At 44.8% G+C, this 17230-nt stretch overlaps 2 protein-coding genes across 5 annotated transcripts in view; one reads left to right on the forward strand and one right to left on the reverse strand.

The window, feature by feature from the left end:
* GAA (alpha glucosidase) overlaps positions 1 to 9430 on the forward strand; it is a 33239-nt gene extending 23809 nt beyond the window's left edge. For all 4 annotated transcript variants that reach the window (XM_077328198.1, XM_077328199.1, XM_077328200.1 and 1 more), the window contains exons 16-20: positions 1387 to 1528; positions 2467 to 2565; positions 2779 to 2943; positions 6818 to 6970; positions 8561 to 9430. In XM_077328198.1, the coding sequence (XP_077184313.1) occupies positions 1387 to 1528; positions 2467 to 2565; positions 2779 to 2943; positions 6818 to 6970; positions 8561 to 8620 (619 nt within the window). In that variant the 3' untranslated portion in view covers positions 8621 to 9430. The remainder of the gene's footprint in view (positions 1 to 1386; positions 1529 to 2466; positions 2566 to 2778; positions 2944 to 6817; positions 6971 to 8560) is intronic.
* SGSH (N-sulfoglucosamine sulfohydrolase) overlaps positions 1 to 17230 on the reverse strand; it is a 62037-nt gene that overhangs the window by 8003 nt on the left and 36804 nt on the right. The window lies entirely within an intron of this gene.

Raw genomic sequence — 17230 nt, forward strand, 5'->3', positions numbered from 1 at the left:
AATGAATGAATGAATGAATTTTGGACTCCCATAGTCTTCCGTTAGGGGAACACTGAGTTCCACATTTTCCATGTGGTCTGCTAGCCTAGCACAAAAAAATGAAAGGCACAGACTCAGCTTTGTAATCCTGTGCATGAAGGCAATAGCTGATTCAGCATAACTGCCCTCGACTGAGAAAGAGGGGATATAATTAAACGACATTTGCATTATTTAACTTAGAAAATGTATATGCCACTTCTCCCAAATCTGGTTAAAAGATTAAAGCGCAACATTAATATAACAACTCAGTCAAAACTAACCTCATAAGCAGCATAGCCCATCATACCCTACAGTCCATCAACAGCACAAAGCAACATAAATGCACACAAGCTAAACATCAAAATAGGAAGGATACAGGCTGTAACATCCGAGAAAAGTACTAAAAATGAACAGTTAAAACTTTGTCACTTAAATGCCTGGACAAAAAGGAATGTGGTTGCTTGATATCTAAGAGTTAGGCTGGCTGCAAAGGGTAGGCATGTCACCACTGAGAACGCCCTGTGTCTCGTTGCCATCTACCCTGCCTCAGTGAGCAGGAGTACACAGCACAGGACTTGGGAGGATAATCTTAGCTGGAAGGCTGGACTGTAGAGGAGGAGACATTCCTTCTTAGATGGCAGTTTTGGTTCTCTCACTTTTAGAAAGGAGTAGGAGCAGGTGCATGGGATGTGCATCCAGCTCTCAAAAAACGGTCCATGCCAAAGAACCACTTTTGAATGAGTAGAAGAGCCTGTGAAATACAACAGAGTTCTATGTTTATATTGGTGTATGTTTTGAGCACAGATACAAATGCATGCTCACCCACACTACAGATTTCTGGCCCAGTCTAACCTGCACCATGAAATTGTTGTGTAGGTAAAACGAAGGGGAATACCAGAAGTGCTCCACAGACGAAAGATAGGATACAAATGTGTTAAATAAGCAATTCAGAGACTCATTCTGTTTCCAGTGAAGTGTGCCAATGTCCAATAGCCCTGACATAGCTCCCAGAGTCAACTGAAGGAAGATGTTTTTGCGCACCATGTTTTCGATGTGGTGGGGGAAGGAGAGGGTGACCTGACAAAAGTGAAGTCTTTGAACCTGAGAGGGGGCTGGATCCAGTTGTAAATTTCTTCTAATGGAAGAGTGAGGCAGATTTTTGTTGATTTCCCCTCACTACCCCATTTTCCTCCTCATGGTGTTCTAGGAGGTTCTTTGTCCTCCAGGAGCAGCATTTTTAGGAGCAGTTCAAGCTGCATTGCAGGAGGAGTGGAGAACAATGACCCTTGCCATTGAGAGAGTTCCGTTCCATCTGTAGAAGCGATCGCTGGATCCAACCCATTATCTGAACGAATGTCTTCTTTGTAGGTTCCCAGAAGATCCCAATACTTGGAATATTGATCAGCAGCTCATGTGGGGAGCAGCGCTTCTCATCACACCAGTACTAGTGGCAGGGAAGACAAAAGTCAGCGGCTACTTCCCTTTGGGCACATGGTACAACTGGATGGATGTGAGTCTTTTTGCTTCCTCTGGAAAAGACTTTGGGGGAGGGGCTGCTTGACAGAAGGGCAGAGACAGCAACTAGTGACTATCCCCAGTGGGGACCAAAAGCAGCTTACAGTACTCTTCTCTCTCTATTTTATCCTCACAACACTTACCTTGTGAGAGGTGCTAGGCTGGGAGTGTGCAGCTGACTCAGAGTCTCTTTGTGAGTTTCCATAGCAGAGTGAGGATTTTAACCTGAGCCTCACTAATCTTACTCTGATCATTATACCCCTTTTCATCTTTGACATCTTTTCACATCATAATTCCTGGATCAAAAGCACCTCCCTCTGTTGTATATTTGCATATTTTGAATTTAAATGGGGTCCTGGTAATGGCTTGAATGCCACTTTGTTGGCATATGAATATCCCCTGCATCTGTTTCCTCCCAAGCTTTTTGGTTCCCTTTGCAGGAGTTTAGAAGCTGACTGGTACGTAAAGCTCAGCGATGTTTATGGGTCCCATACATTCTCCCAGCCACAATAGTGCTTGGATGCCTGTCATTTTTGTACCTGTTTTAACTTCTGAACGTGCAGGGGAGAGAAGCCTTGAAACTTGATTGTTTAAAAGTAACACGACCTGAATCATCATGTATCAGAACTCATATTAAGTAATCTGAAGTTGACATGGAATTTAAAGGCAGGAGAACACACTTAAATTAGCAGGTGTGTGAAACACTGGCTGAATTCAAGTATTATTGGCTATGAACTCAAAACAGTGCACTGTTCTTCCTTTCCTGAACATAAGCAGAAAGGAGGGAATGTTTAAGAGATAGTCAGCCATCTAGGCTTCTTTGGTGACGTCTGAATCTTCAGCATCTTTTATGTATTTTTCCCCCTTTTCTGTCTGCTCCCCATCACAGTTAACACATCCCATGGTTTATCTATTTCTCCTGCATCTTTTCAGGGATCCACCATTCATAGCAGGGGGCAGTGGATTCTCTTACCGGCTCCACTTGACACAATCAATGTCCACATACGTGCAGGATACATCCTACCATTGCAGGTGAGTTGCCTTTACCAGTTTATCCCACACATAATCACCACTACATACAAGCACATAGAAATGCATGCTCCTTGGTGATAGAATTGGGGAGAGTGGTAGGTGCTTCTACAGGATCATCTTGAAGATATCTTTTTTTTTTGGGGGGGGGGGGGTTATGTGTATCCCCAAACAGAAACCAAGGCTTTGATGATGGGATGTCTCTTCTTTCTTCAGGAGCCTGCCTTAACAACCACAGAGTCCCGCGAAAAGGGGATGACCTTAGTGGTGGCTTTGACACCAGAAGGGGTGGCAAGAGGAGACCTGTTCTGGGATGATGGTGACGAACTGCTGACTTTTGAGAAGGGAGATTACACGCAGCTTCTCTTTCTGGCAAGAGACGTGAGTTTCTGAGAGAATGATTCTGATCCTAAGAATGGTTGAGTAGTAGCAAGAGATGTACCTTTAGCTATGCCTTTTTAAAACATTTACTTTTTGAGCTTTTGTAATCTGCCTTGAGTCTCTCAGGAGGAACAGCTTCTAAAGTCAAATAAATAAGATCCATCAAATGGGGAGGATAGGGGCGATCTGAAGAGGGTAGTAGTAGATTGCTTGAACAGCAGTGTGCAGCCAAGTTCCTACTATAGTTCTGGTCAATGAGCCCCATCTTTTCTTGAAAGAGTTGTCAGACAGGAAACTTACCCAAGATATAATCATTTCTCTCCACTTGGAAATATTCCTTGAAAAATTCACTCACCTCTTTCCTTTAAAGCTTCCAATGAAGGAGATTCAACAACGTCCCAAGGTAGAGAGCCAGCTTGGTGTAGTGGTTAGGAGTGCGGACTTCTAATCTGGCATGCTGGGTTCGATTCTGCGCTCCCCCACATGCAACCAGCTGGGTGACCTTGGGCTCGCCACGGCACTGATAAAACTGTTCTGACCGAGCAGTGATATCAGTGCTCTCTCAGCCTCACCCACCTCACAGGGTGTCTGTTGTGGGGAGAGGAAAGGGAAGGTGACTGTAAGCCGCTTTGAGCCTCCTTCGGGTAGGGGAAAGCGGCATATAAGAACCAACTCTTCTTCTTCTTCTTCTAGTTCAAGTAATCAATAAGGTTAAGAATATTTAATTAGCATTCAATTGGTGTGTATTTCTGTCCATTTAAAACCATGACTTTTGTTCGATTTATTCTTTTCCTCTGAGATTCTTTTGATTGTTTAAATGCTCGTAGTGCATCTGTTCCCCTCACTAATTGTCTTTTTCACCAACCTATGCATTTTCAGTTCTTTCCTCCTGTTTCCATGAGGATTTGTCTCACCAATTTTAGTGGCTTTGCATTTCTCCCCTTACATCTTTGTGTGAAGGCCTAGGAGAGTAGCGCCCTCCTGTGACTCTTCTACCCCCGCAGTTGTCCCTCTTGGGCCTCCAGCTCTTCCCTGATACCACTGTCCTTCTCCACCTTTCCTCTTCCATTCTCCCCCACCACTTTCTTCTGTTCTCTGCTGGTACTCTCTCACCTCCTCCTTTGCTTTCTCTCCTCCTCCTTTGCCAGTCATTCATTCTCCCCCTTCCTCCATGCATCCAGCCCCAAGCACTCTTCTCACCCCTTCCAATATACCCAGCTGCCAGGTGCATCTCTGCCCCCTGCTCCCACCCCTTAGGTTTCAAATGGGCAGCGGTGCCCCCACCTGATGCCAAGGTACTCAGGCCTTCTGACAATCAGACTTTGCCAAGCATTATGTTATGGGTTGATAACCTCAAGGGGCAGCATGTCATCTACTTTTTTTGTCCACATTTTCCCATCTGGGAACTGGCCTCTAGGCGGAACAAACCACTGCTTCAGGGAAGGGGGGGATATGTATGGATGAAGTGTTCACCAACCAGTTCTGGTACCCCACAAGGTTTGTGCATGTACAGTAGTTTGAATAGGGCAAATCGGATGGAGGCCTGGGGTGTCTCCCTGATGGTGATGAGGAAGGGAGGTCAGTGAACAGGTCCCAGGCATTGGGATCATGGGCCCAGGACATGGCTTGGGCCCAGAATTCTTGGGGGACCAAGAACTAATAGACTTCCCCTAACCAATCAGGGGTGATCTGATACCCCCTCTCCCTTGCAGACTATCCTGGGAGTGCATTGGGCTAGCCTCTCATCTGTCACCTCCCTGCCTCTTATTGCCACCCTTCCTCTCAAGCCTTCCAAAGAGGAATCCACCTGTTGAGCGGTCCAAAAATGTGGATCGGCAGCTCAGGTCTCTCAGGCCTCATTCATCTCAGTTAAAGGCCCTGGTTGGGCAGACTCCTCCACCCCCAGCTCTTGAGCAGGAGCAGCTTCTTCTATGGAAGCAACAACACAGTGTAGTACTTCTGCAAGACTGGTACAGGAGACTCACAATGCAAGCCAAGTGCACCTGACATTTCTGTCCTATATAGCTCAACAGCCACCGTGCCCATGGAAGCAGGCAATGGCAGCTTCTTGCACGACAGGCAAGGACCGGGGCAGCAGCTTAGCCCTTGCCATGGAGATCAAGCTGCCTGAGTCTATGATGGCTGGGATGGTGGTCCCTTGTAGATAGATCTGAATCAGCATGGGGGATGAGCTGGCGGGTAGGGCATAAGCCTGCAGGCTGACAGCCCATAGGTGAAGCAAGGCCTCTTTCCAGGGTTGTTGGGATCCCCTTCAGGTCATGGACCGGCAGCTGGTGTGGAATCTCATCTGAGCATGCTATGGTCAAAGGGTGTGTGTGGGTTCCTCCACCAGGGGAGGTTGGATGCCATCAGGCCACCTTAGGGGTATCAGTGTGAACTTCTGCATTGTGCACCTTTCCATTTCTGGCCTCTGCTGGTGGCTGATGCACCACTTTCAGTTGTTGTGGTTGGCGCTGGTGTGCGTTTTTCCCTGTTGTCAGCTGCCAAGAAATCTTCCCAGAGGCCTCTTGTAAGTCTCCTTGTTTGGAGCAGGCTATGCAATACCATGCCTGTGGAGTCAGGGAACTGCAAGAGCTGCTTCTTTAATGGCCTGTTGGCCATCAGTGGTCATGGGTTGCAGTTACTGAGTGGCGGCATCTTTCAGAGTGGCCTCTATGGTTCACTACTGGCTCAGGGCCTGATAGGTCCAGACTTGAAACTTTTAGCAGTATGATTTGGGTGTGACCTCATACCGGTCCAATACCCAAAACTTGAGTCACTCGTAGTCTTCCACCCCATCTTTCTGCATTGCCTTTGGGGCTGCCTGGGCTTCACTCCGGTAAAGTAAGGTCCCAGGATAAAGGTCATTGCACCTGGGGCCACTGTGCCTCCTCCGCTGTACACTGGAATGAGGTAGGCCTCTATGTTGTCATCAGGTCCCAGTTTCATCAAAGGGACCCATGATTGGCATCCCATTTCCAGCAAGGGGGTTGATGCCCCTCCCTCATTAGGGTCAGCCAGGGTGTGGGTTGCCTCTAAAGCCTGTTGTACTCTTCCTTCTGACTCTGCAAGCTCCGTGGCATTCTCAGCCTGCGTGGAGGCTAATTGTAAAGTGGCAGGCCATAGAGTCTGCTGTTTTTCTGTCCAGCAGGGATGAGCGTGGCCTAGCCAGTGAAATGGTCATGCCTACATTCTCCACCATTTGTTCATTGGAAATGAAGGGCTTTGCACTATGACATATTCTCAGGCTTCTCCGGAGGACTATAAAGATTCTGAAAGACAGGCTAGGACCCAAGAATCCTTCATTTCTACAGCTCTGATGCTACTATCAGGGAATCTTCCCTCCTTCTAGCTTGCACCTTCTCATCACACTTCTCCATTTTGGTGCCATGAGGGCAGGACATGAGGGTTGCTAATTCCAGGTGGTGGCTGCAGATGGCTGCAGATCTCCTGGAATTACACCTGATCTCCTGGAGAAAATTGTTGCTTTGGTAAGTGGACTCCATGGTATTATACCCTATTGAAGTCCCTCCCATCTTCTATTTCCAGGTATTTCCCAACATGGAGCTAGCAGCCCTATGCCTCTTGCATCTCCTTTCATCTTAGTTAGTTCGACTAGGTTAGAATCCTGTTTCTGCTCTATCCTGTCAAGAATCGAATTCCTTTCAATAAAGGATTCATATTATTTTTACAAAGATATAAAGGCTCTGTGTATAACTGCTTATCTGCAGCACAACCGCCAGGAAAATTTTGCTGAGACATGTGCCTTGGATACTCTGCTAACCCAGTATCCTTTCATTGCTGAGGGATGCTTGATTTGGTTCCATCCGAAATGTCATGATCTCCAATTGCCCACATCCTTCCTCTGTTGCAGGGCATGCTGGTTAATGAGATTGTGAGGCTCAACCACCAAGTTGATGGGCTGCTGCTGCAGGAAGTAACTGTGCTGGGAGTTCCCCACCCTCCTCATCAGGTCCTGGCAAACGGTGTTCCTGTTGCAGACTTCTCTTACCGCTTAGACACTAAGGTAAAGTCATCTCTCGGTGCAGAGGGTGCTACCTGTTCTGCTCATGTTCAAAAGGCTATTCCATGGGACCAACATACAGGCAATTATGGAGAAACTCCAGCTGAAGAGAGTCAGCTTGGTGTAGTGGTTAGGACTGGTGGCTTCTAATCTGGTGAGCCAGGTTTGATTCCCCACTCCTCCTTCACATGCAGCCAACTGGGTGACCTTGAGCTCACCACAACACTAATAAAGCTGTCCTGACCAAGCAGTGATATCAGGGCTCTCTCAGCCTCACCCACCTCACAGGGTGTCTGTTGTGAGGAGAGGAAGGGAAGGTGATTGTAAACTGCTTTGAGACTCCTTCTGGGAGAGAAAAGGAGCATATAAGAATCAACTATTCTTTCCCCTCCTCCTCCTCTTCATCATATAGCATGTTTTGTGAAGACTAAGAAGACCAAGATGGTCAGGGAGTAGCACCAAAGAGCTGAGTCTACCAATCCATCAGTAAAAGTGCTGACTCACTGATGTTTTTTTGTACTCCCTCCATATAGTTTTTCACACTATGGAAAAGTATATTCCTGGGACCGTGAGACCTGCATGGACTAACAGCTGTACAGATCAGGAGACTGCAGCAGGAAGGAAGGGGAAGAGATTGTCCTTTCTGCCTCTTCTGTCAATGCAGCTCTACTGGTGGAAGGGTGGAGAAAGGGCAACCACACTGCTCCTCCTCCTGATAATGTTCAGTTTATACAAATATGCAAACAAATGAAACACATGCATCTTGCCATAATTCTTGATACCTGGTGCAAAAACTGGTGTAATTTGGTTTTATTGGGACATAACCAGATAAATATTTAGGGGCCATTTCTGCATGAAGCATGTATAATTGCTTCCTCTAATGGCTGAAACAAATGTGCTTATGTACCTACCTAAACCAGGGATGCTCAGTAGCTTTGACATGCCACCTGAGACTCTTCTGAGCACTGTTCCCCAGTATGCCACCTGCCCCATGTTTGATGAATGTGGAGCAGGCCCCCTGTCCAGTGGGACTTCTGACTGACAGGTAGTTCTTACCTTGAAACTACCACCAGAGGGACACATAAATTGTGAGTCTTCCTGAGGTGCAGGCTGCATGCCAAAGCTGAAAGTAAATGTGAATCTTTTGATTGATGAAAAGAGTGAATGTGGCTGTCAGTGGTGGAGTGAGTACCAGTGTTCTAAAAAGAAGTTCAGACACCTGTGGCTGCTTGCACCTGATCCATCTGGGCCTTAAGCAGCTGGCTTTTGGGAGAAGTGGAGGCTCCCACCCACCTTGCATGGACTGAGGGCTGCTCCTTGCCTTGGCCTAGTTGGAGGGGGTTGGCAATGGTTCTGGTGTCCCAGAATCACTATGAATGCCCTTTATCTTCACAAGCACATGTATAGCATCCCCAAGGACAAGATGATCCATATAATTTTTGCCTCAGTCTCTTGGGCTATGAGCCCACCTGCATCCTCATATGCTCCAACAAGCGAAACTATCTGAACTAGTTCATTGTCTCTCATTGTGTTTCTTGAGACCTGACCATTAACTGAGCAGCTACCACTAATTGTCCCTCTTTCCTCTTTCAGATCCTTAATATCTCCCTCTCTCTGCTGATGGGGGAGGAATTTGTCATCACCTGGTCTTGATCCTAGAAGGAAAGCTGAAGAGTTTTGCAGAACCACAGCGAGGAATGGAAAAACTAGTGATGAATGCACGTGATGCCCTGAAGATTTATCTAAGAATGCTGCCTTTAGAAAAAGAACTGTTTCTTCTGGAGAAAGAGGAGGTTGCTTGACCAACTTTGCTCTTAATGTGACTGAACTGTTCTATCATGGTACTGTGCCATTCTCGTAATGCTGTTGCTTTTCTGGGGGAGAAAAATCATGGAGAAGGATGAGGCCAGCTGTTCCAGTGTAACAAGGGTGCCCCTAATGGTCTAGGATTAAGCCTGCTCAGATGCAGAAACAGAAGGAAATCTTCCTGATGGGGTCCATATTAGTTGCCATGCTCCATTTCTCTGGGAGTCAAGGACCAGTCTCCCATCAACTAGAACAACCCTAGACTGGGCTACTAATTATTAAGGAAAATGGAAGAAACACTGTCTTGGGAAAGCAGTAGAAAAGCTCAGGGGAGGGTGGCAAATGCTCAAATTATTTCACAGCCAAATTTTTCTTTTTCCAAGTAATCAGTGCAGCAAGGATAAGTTAGAGGTAAGATGTTGAAAGTGCCAAAGATTCCAATTTTCAGAAACAAGCTTCAGGGTGCAAGAGCAATGCTTACCAACATGATAAAGCCATCCCTTCTTAGGATAGATACAATGTGGAAAGAGACAGCTGCAGTGAGAACTTAAGGAGGGCAGGGAACATCATTGCCTTTGAAATTCGCAATGTGTTTTCTGTACTGATCAGAAACTGTATGTTTTTTTCCAATACAAAAAATACAGTTTTTTTCCTGAATGCTGCATATTTATCTTGTAGCTACTTCATAGAGAGGGGGAAGATACAACACAGGATTCAGTAGCAGAACATGAATCTCGACTCACTTTTTATTCATTGCATTCACCTTCCCTCTAAGAAACTGTGAATAGGCCAAATATCTCCCTATCCCAATGCTGGCCCAGTTTAAACAGCTTTAGTTTTAATCCTGGAACTAGGATTAGGTGCATTTAGACTATTCCTGTGTTGGCTCAACAATTATTACCATCAGACAAGTCATAAAACTGCCTAATTTTTTTAAGAACCTTTTGCCTTACAAATATACAAAAGAATAACTCAGATCTGTGTGAACAGAAACAGAGACAGTTAGAGCGAGTTTGGCAGAAAACTCATTATGAGGCATCAAAAACATCCTATAAAATGCATACAAATGCCTGTGAGATGGCAGTAAAGGCCACAAAAAGGGAATATTTTGTAGCCTCTGTTGCGTCCACTATTTCATGCCCAGCTCAGTTATTTAAGACAATCTGATCTCTGATAATTCTAGCTAAGGGATCATCTGAAATTGCTCAGAATCACACAGAGCTGGAAGAGACCACAGAGGGGCATCCAGTCCAGCCTCCCCCCCCCCTGAATCTTCTTCTGGGATACTTAAAAAAACCTGTCATTCCTAACAGTCTCCAGTCTCCTAAAAACTCCCTAAAAACTCCCAATGAAGGAGACTCTACCACCCTTGGAGGGCAGCATATTCCATCTATGAACAGCCCTCACTGTGAAAAAATGCTGTCTCATATTTATGTGGAAACTCCTTTGCCATAACTTGAATCATAGTATCATTGATTTGGAAGGGGCTGTACAGGCCATCTAGTCCAACCCCGTGCTCAATGCAGCATCAGCCTAAAGCATCCAGGATAAGTATCTGTTCAGCTGCTGCTTGAAAACTGCCACCGAAACTGAGCGCACTACTTCCGTAGGCAGCCAATTCCACTGCTGAACTACTCTGACTGTGAAATTGGGAGCGCTTCAGTCCACTCTCCTTGGCCTACGTGGATAAGGACTCTGGTAACTGTCCGGCTACCATGTGTCTCCTAGACTTGTGTCCCTCGTGACTGGTCAAAAACTGGTGGTGAGGAAATTTCTCTAGGAAATTATTAATCTGTGTCAGGTTTCAGTGCTTTCTCAGAGAGTTTAAAGAAGGACACTTTTGAAACAACCCTTCTGACCCTGTTAACTACCGCCCAGTTTCACATTTGCCGTTTCTGTGAAAGGTAGTTGTGTGTGTGGTTGTGGAACAGCCATAGAGTTTCCTGAAGGAAACATCATCTCTTGACCCATTCCAATCTGGCTTTCAGCCTGGCCATAAGGTGGAGACAGCCCTGGCTATCCTCACGAACAATCGCCGGAGACAACTGGATCTAGGCAAGTCAGCGCTGATGGACTTGATCACAGCATTCAACACCATTGATCAAGGGCTATTAGCCCAATGCATAGCTGACATGAGGTTATAAGGTACAGCCTTAAAATGCCTGCAGTCCTTCCTCAAAGGCTGGGAACAGAGGGTAGCTCAAGGGGAGAGAACCTCCCTGTTACAGATACTGGTACGTGAGGTCCCACAGGGGTGTGTTTCAGAAAGCACTTCTAAATGCTAAATTATACCGAAATGCAAAGATTCTCCACCTTGCTGAAATAGGTAGAAGCTAGTGAAGCATAATACAAGGGATCACAAGACTGAACTAAACCATAGCAACCAAGCCTATTGTAGTCTGCCCTACCTTCCAGCTACAGCTAGCCATTAGAACCAAGATAAGATTACACTTTTCATAGCCAGAGACTAATCCCTTTGCCTTGGACAGCCCGGTCTGTTTTCTAAAGGCTGACCAAGTAACTGTTCTGCTTGTCTCTGGCTCCACTGGGTTTTGTTGCTACCCTTTATTGTCCAAGCAGTCATGGGCTTCCAGGAACTGAACTCACCTTCAGGCTGGGTGGAGCTTCAGGCTGGGTTTCCAGTTATGACGACAGGGACTCCCTTGCTTAATATTTGTGGCTATTGCTATCAAAGAGTATGGCATGTATTGAAGGTGTTTGTTGAGGATGGGAGAAAACTGTCTTCAAATCCCTACTTGGTCAATTTAACCTACCTTGTATGGTTAAAGGATAAAGTGGGAGAGTCATATGTTTACCACCTAAGAAATCTTGCAGCCACTTCTTGCATTTTCTTCTTTCCCCACAATCTAAATTTAGACTTATAAAGACTTTTGTTGGGCTGTAAAACTTCACGTGCATAATTAGAGGTGGTGGTGGAAAGTGACCTTCACTCACAGTCAGCTTGCATCGGCCTAGTACAGTTTTCAGGGTACATTCAGAGGCGGTTTGCTGTGGCCTGCCTCTGAGAAGCAACCCTGGACTTCTCCCATCCAAGTGCTAACCAGGGCTGTCCCTGCTTAGCTTCCAAGAGCTGCTACTTCAGGTCAGAGCATAATAGTGCAATATATGTAAGTAACACATAAAATCAAATTACTATCTAAACCAGGGGTAGTCAAACTGCGGCCCTCCAGATGTTTGTAGTCCATTGTAGTCCATGGACATCTGGAGGGCCGCAGTTTGACTACCCCTGAACTAAACAAAACAACATTTAAAAGTGATCCTGCCCTCCACCCTTGTACATCTGCTTTCCCTGGTTCCCCCCCCCCTTACAAAACAATTATAAATTTCCTTTCCTGTATTATGCTCTTTAAGCCTTAAGCTATTACATCTTATCACATGGGGGAGTCATAGAAAGTAACACACCTCATTAAGAAGGCAAATGCAGTCTTGGGCCGTAGCAACAGTGGCATCACATTGGCATCACATAAAAATCACAAGATTTCATAGTCACACTGTGGAATCAACTCTACCTGGAGTACTGAGTGCAGTTCTGGAGGCCTCACTTCAAAAAGGATGTGGACAAAATTAAAAGGGTTCAGAGGAGAGTGTCGGGAATGATCTGGGTCCTGGGAACCAAGTCCTATGAGGAAAGGCTGAGGGACTTGGTACTGTTCAGCCCAGAGAAGAGGAGGCCTATAAGTATGTGAAATGTGTGTCACTTGGAGGAGGGCAAGGGAGGACAGAACCCGCAGTAAGGGGTTTAAACTACGTGGAGAACAATATCAGCTAGATATCAGGGGGAAAAAAATTCATTCAGGGTAGTTCAGCAGTGGAATCAACTCCCTCACAGTGAGCTCCCCCTCACTGACAGTCTTCAAGCAGTGGCTGGATTTATACTTTGGGTGGGCGTCCCTCTTCCCCAATGCATTGGGCCACATTTGTGCACCCTCTGGACTTTCTATGGTTTTTATCCGATCTTTCACAACTTTCCTGCAGAATTTTGGAAAAGGCTGCAAAAATAAACAAACAAAACCTGGATGGCTGCCAGGTGTGCAGAAACTTTGGCTACTATTGCTCTACCTGCATGGCAGGTACATTCCTGGCCCCAGGTCCTATAGTGGGCATTTCCCCTTGCTACCACCAGTGGACTTTTGGGGTTTTTAAGCAGTAACTGAATCATTATAACAGTGTGTCCATCAGGTTATTAGCTTCCAGCAGCATGACTGAACAGTGCATGGGACATTACCTAAAGATATCACCAGCTTGGACTTGGCCTTGTAAATTCTGTGATCTTGTAAATTCTCTCTGCTATTTGGTGCAATAGTAAAGATTCATATTGTTTGTCTGGGGCTGAGAGACTCACCAAATCAGCAGATATCACACATGAAAGAAAGTGTATGAGGCCAAATTCATACATACCGCAGTCTTTTAGTCTTTCTGTTGATGTTGATGTGAAAAAAGGCAGTTCAGATTTCTTTACAAATTTTAGGTCCTATGAAGTTTTATACAAGCTATATACAAGGTATATGTTTTTGTGTATACTTCAGAGATAATGAAATGGAAATTACTAGTTCATACATGTAGGCAGAATGTGAGCGGTAAATTAGCATACAGCATAATGAAGATGCTTAACAGATTCACGGACCAAACAGGGATAACAAGCTTAGTTTATAAGGTTACCATTAGTTTGGGTTTAATTTTTTTTTTGGGGGGGGGGCATAGTGAAGAAAATTAGTTCTTTCAAAACTGTGGATTAATGGGCAGATATATCCTTAATTGTGGAATGCTGAGAATCATAGAGTTGGAAAGGACCTCCAGGGTCATCTAATCCAACTCCCCTGCAGGATGCAAGAGAGTCACAGCTAGCTGTCCACTGCAGTGACCCCCAACTCCACAACCAGATGATGTGCCCCCAAAGCCAGAATTGCTAGTGAGCGGGAGCCTTTTATAGTGCAAAGCCTGCCAGCAGAAGGCTGGATCAGCAGTCAGCCCCAGACAAACACTTCCTCCCCTGTTTGCATAGCCATCAACCACCTAATGCTGCCAGCTGCATTCACTAACCACCCAGGCAATGAACAGATAGAAACAACACTTACTCAGACAGCCCCCACTCTTAACCGAGACCCTGTCGTTACACTCCATCCCTCTCCTCTCAAGCATGGAGGCATCTTTACAGCATCCTCTTCTTTAAAGTGAGGCAGCTGGCTGTATAGAATTTGGGTGACCTCATTGTGTTCTAGTAACATGAGAGAAAGGGAGAGACATATCCGCCTGTTCACTTTCCCCACATAGCCTGAAGTAACATGTTAACAGTGTTCTATTATTATGGCTTAGTCGGTACATGCCTAGAAGCAAAGATCGCTATGTGAGAGGGTAGGGTTATAGCCTTCCAGGCCAGCCAAAATAGGAAAGATACCAAATTTCTGAGAACTTTAATTATTGCTAATAGACACTTTTCTGTTGCATAAGGCACTGTAGGTTTGATTGGCATTTGTGGTCACTGATTTCTGTAGCATTGAATACTTAGAAGAACCTAAGAGAAGCCATGTTGGATCAGGCCAATAGCCCTTCCAGTCCTGATTCCCTAATCTTAAATGTCTTCACTTATCACAAGTCTGCTTGCACTCGAAAGCTCACGCCTTGAATAAATCTTTGTTGGTCTTTGTTGGACTCTGATTGTGCTACACGGCTACTCATTGAATCTTCACTTAACACAGTAATTGCCATTGATTTAAATAGCTAATCCTTCCTAGTGATCATATTTAACATTTTAATTATTTGGTGTCTATTGTCACTTTCTTGTGCCCTTCCTTCAGGAAGCTCAGAATGACAAAATGGTTCTATTTTCCTCAATTGTATCCTGACAACAGGCCTGTGGGGTAGATAAGGTTGAAAGAGAATGACTGGCTCAAAAATCACTCAATTAATTTTTTGGCAGAGTAGGGATATGAACAGTTGTAGACGAACAATAATCATTGACTCTGTGGCAGATTAGTGTTTTTCACAGTTACGAACAGTTGTTGATATTCAACACATTGTAGAGGGGATAAATATCTCCGTATTTTGTCATTCCATTAACAGCTGGGACAGTGAATTTGGAAGACATTCACTTCCCAAAGACTGCCTGAAGGTGTATTTGAACCCAAGGCTCCTACACATTGGCTGTGGGGCAGCATCTTGAAGGAGGTCTGAGTTGTCTGGAGGCTTATTATGCCTTGCTCTGCTGGAACAAAGCCAGACACCTCTGTTGGGTTAATGTGTTTTAGATCTGGCAAAGTTCCCAGGAGGAAGAACTATTGTCAGGTACATTAAAATTTTCCCAGGCACAGAGAGAGAGCTGGCCCTCCTGAAAAACTTGTTTAGCTGCACTCTTCAGAAATCACAGTCTCCTTCCAAGACATGCAGCACCAATATCCACGGAACATTCACCGCTGATGATCAACAGCGACAGGTAAGACAAGTAAGCAGGAAGTCTTCTTTTGCTTTCAGGCTTCTGCTCAAGACAAGAGATTGGCCTGAAAGGGGTGAGCTGCTATTTTAGTGAGAGAAATCTTAGGTCTTCGTTATTTTGTCCAGGAGCTCAGGATGTTGGAGGTGAGGTAAGGTTTTGAATTCTTTCTCACCAAGGCTCCTGATCCCACAGTCAAAGAATGCTGGATTTATAATTTCCAATCATTTCTTAAAATGTAATCTCTACTTAGTGACTTTTTTCTTTGTTTCCTTTAGAACTTGTTCATAGATTACTTCAGTCTTCATTCCTAAACTCAACCATCTAAGTATGTGTAATTGCATTTGTTTTCAATTATTCCTTGTTAACCCTTCATCTCTTCTCTCCACCTTTCTGACCTCAATCTGATTTTTAATTTCAAGTTCCTTGAGAAAAGGGGCTTCTTGTTTTCGTATGAGCAATAAAGTGTCTGTATTCATTGACACCATTTGTTTGTATTAATTAATTATCAAATGAGAAAAGAAACTTGATGTCCTGATTCTCAGGTCCCACTTTACCCAGTCCCCATCCCCTACAGTTGTCCTCTAGTAGCCAGAATCATAGAATTGAAATCCTGGTTTCTAAGCAACTGCCCCCTTCCAGCCATGCTGCTGGAGTATAATTTAGTCCAAAATTACGTATCACATGATCAGCAAGAACTGACATTATCACCGGCATATCTTATCAACGACTTTATTTTGCCTTGTTCACACATTGAAAAGGATAAAGTGGTGAGGTGGTCGAATTGGCTACTGTCTCAGATTGTAAGTGGCAGATTTTAGCTTAGCTTGTTCTTTTGCATAGAGAAAAAGCTCCCTGCAAACAGAAAATTGACAGATAAAAATCTTCTTTCATTTGTGGCACTGTTTTGCTATTTGTGGATTTTTTTAAAAAATAGGGAAATATGTATGTTTGTGGTTTGATAGGAGGCAAAAGACTTTGTACTCTAGTGATATATTGTTTAGACTGGGCTGCTTTACCTGCTTTGCACAGGTAGGAGCCCAGTTCCACTGAGATGCTGCACGACTGCAAAGTGACAAATGCCAAGCATTTTTGCTCACATTTAAATCAAACCTGTGAGTACTCACATTTAACATTTTAATTATTTGGTGTCTATTGTGGCCTTCTTATGACCTTCCTTCAGGAAGCTCAGAATGACAGAAATGGTTCTATTACCCCCCCTCTCCTCCCCCTTGAAGTTCCGCCACTTGGGGGTTCCGCCACATTGTTGCTGCTATGCTGGTTTACTATATTGTTGACTGTCCATTTTAATGAGTTTTAATGGAGGTTTTAGCAGGACTTTCTGTAACGAATTATAATAATAATAATAATAATAATAATAATAATAATAATAATAATAATAATAATAATAATAATAATAATAATAATAATAATGTTGACTTGCTCAAAATCACTCTATTAATTTCTTGGCAGAATACGGATTTGAATAGTTGTAGACAAACAATAATAATTGACTCCATTCCAGATGAGTGTTTTCCACAGTGACAAACAGTTGTTGATATTCAATGCATTGAAGAGGGGATAAATATCTCCATATTTTGTCATCCCAGTCACTGCTGGGAAACGGAACTGGGAAGACATTCACTTCCCAAAGACTGCCTGAAGGTGAACTTGAACCCAGGGCTCCTACATTCATTAGCATTAAACATGTTGCCTTCGTCACCGCCTTCCAAGGGCAGATTAGCCATTGCAGCCAGTAGGAAAAGTCCCAGGGGATTGATGGTCTAGGAGGCTGCCTTTGAGCTGCCCCAGGCCCAGCCGGCCAGGACTTGAGAAGCAGGGTTGTCAGATTCCTGGTGGGTCTCTCACCAGGTGCTAGCAGCTTCCTTGCCTACCTGGCCTGCTGCCCCATGCCAGCATCAATGCGGCTAGAGATGGCAGTCTTCAGGTGGCATTTCAGGTGACACCTGGAATTATTGCTTACCCTCAGGCAACAGAGATCAGCTGCC

This window comes from Paroedura picta, chromosome 3, assembly GCF_049243985.1.
Source record: "Paroedura picta isolate Pp20150507F chromosome 3, Ppicta_v3.0, whole genome shotgun sequence".
Lineage (NCBI taxonomy): Eukaryota > Metazoa > Chordata > Lepidosauria > Squamata > Gekkonidae > Paroedura > Paroedura picta.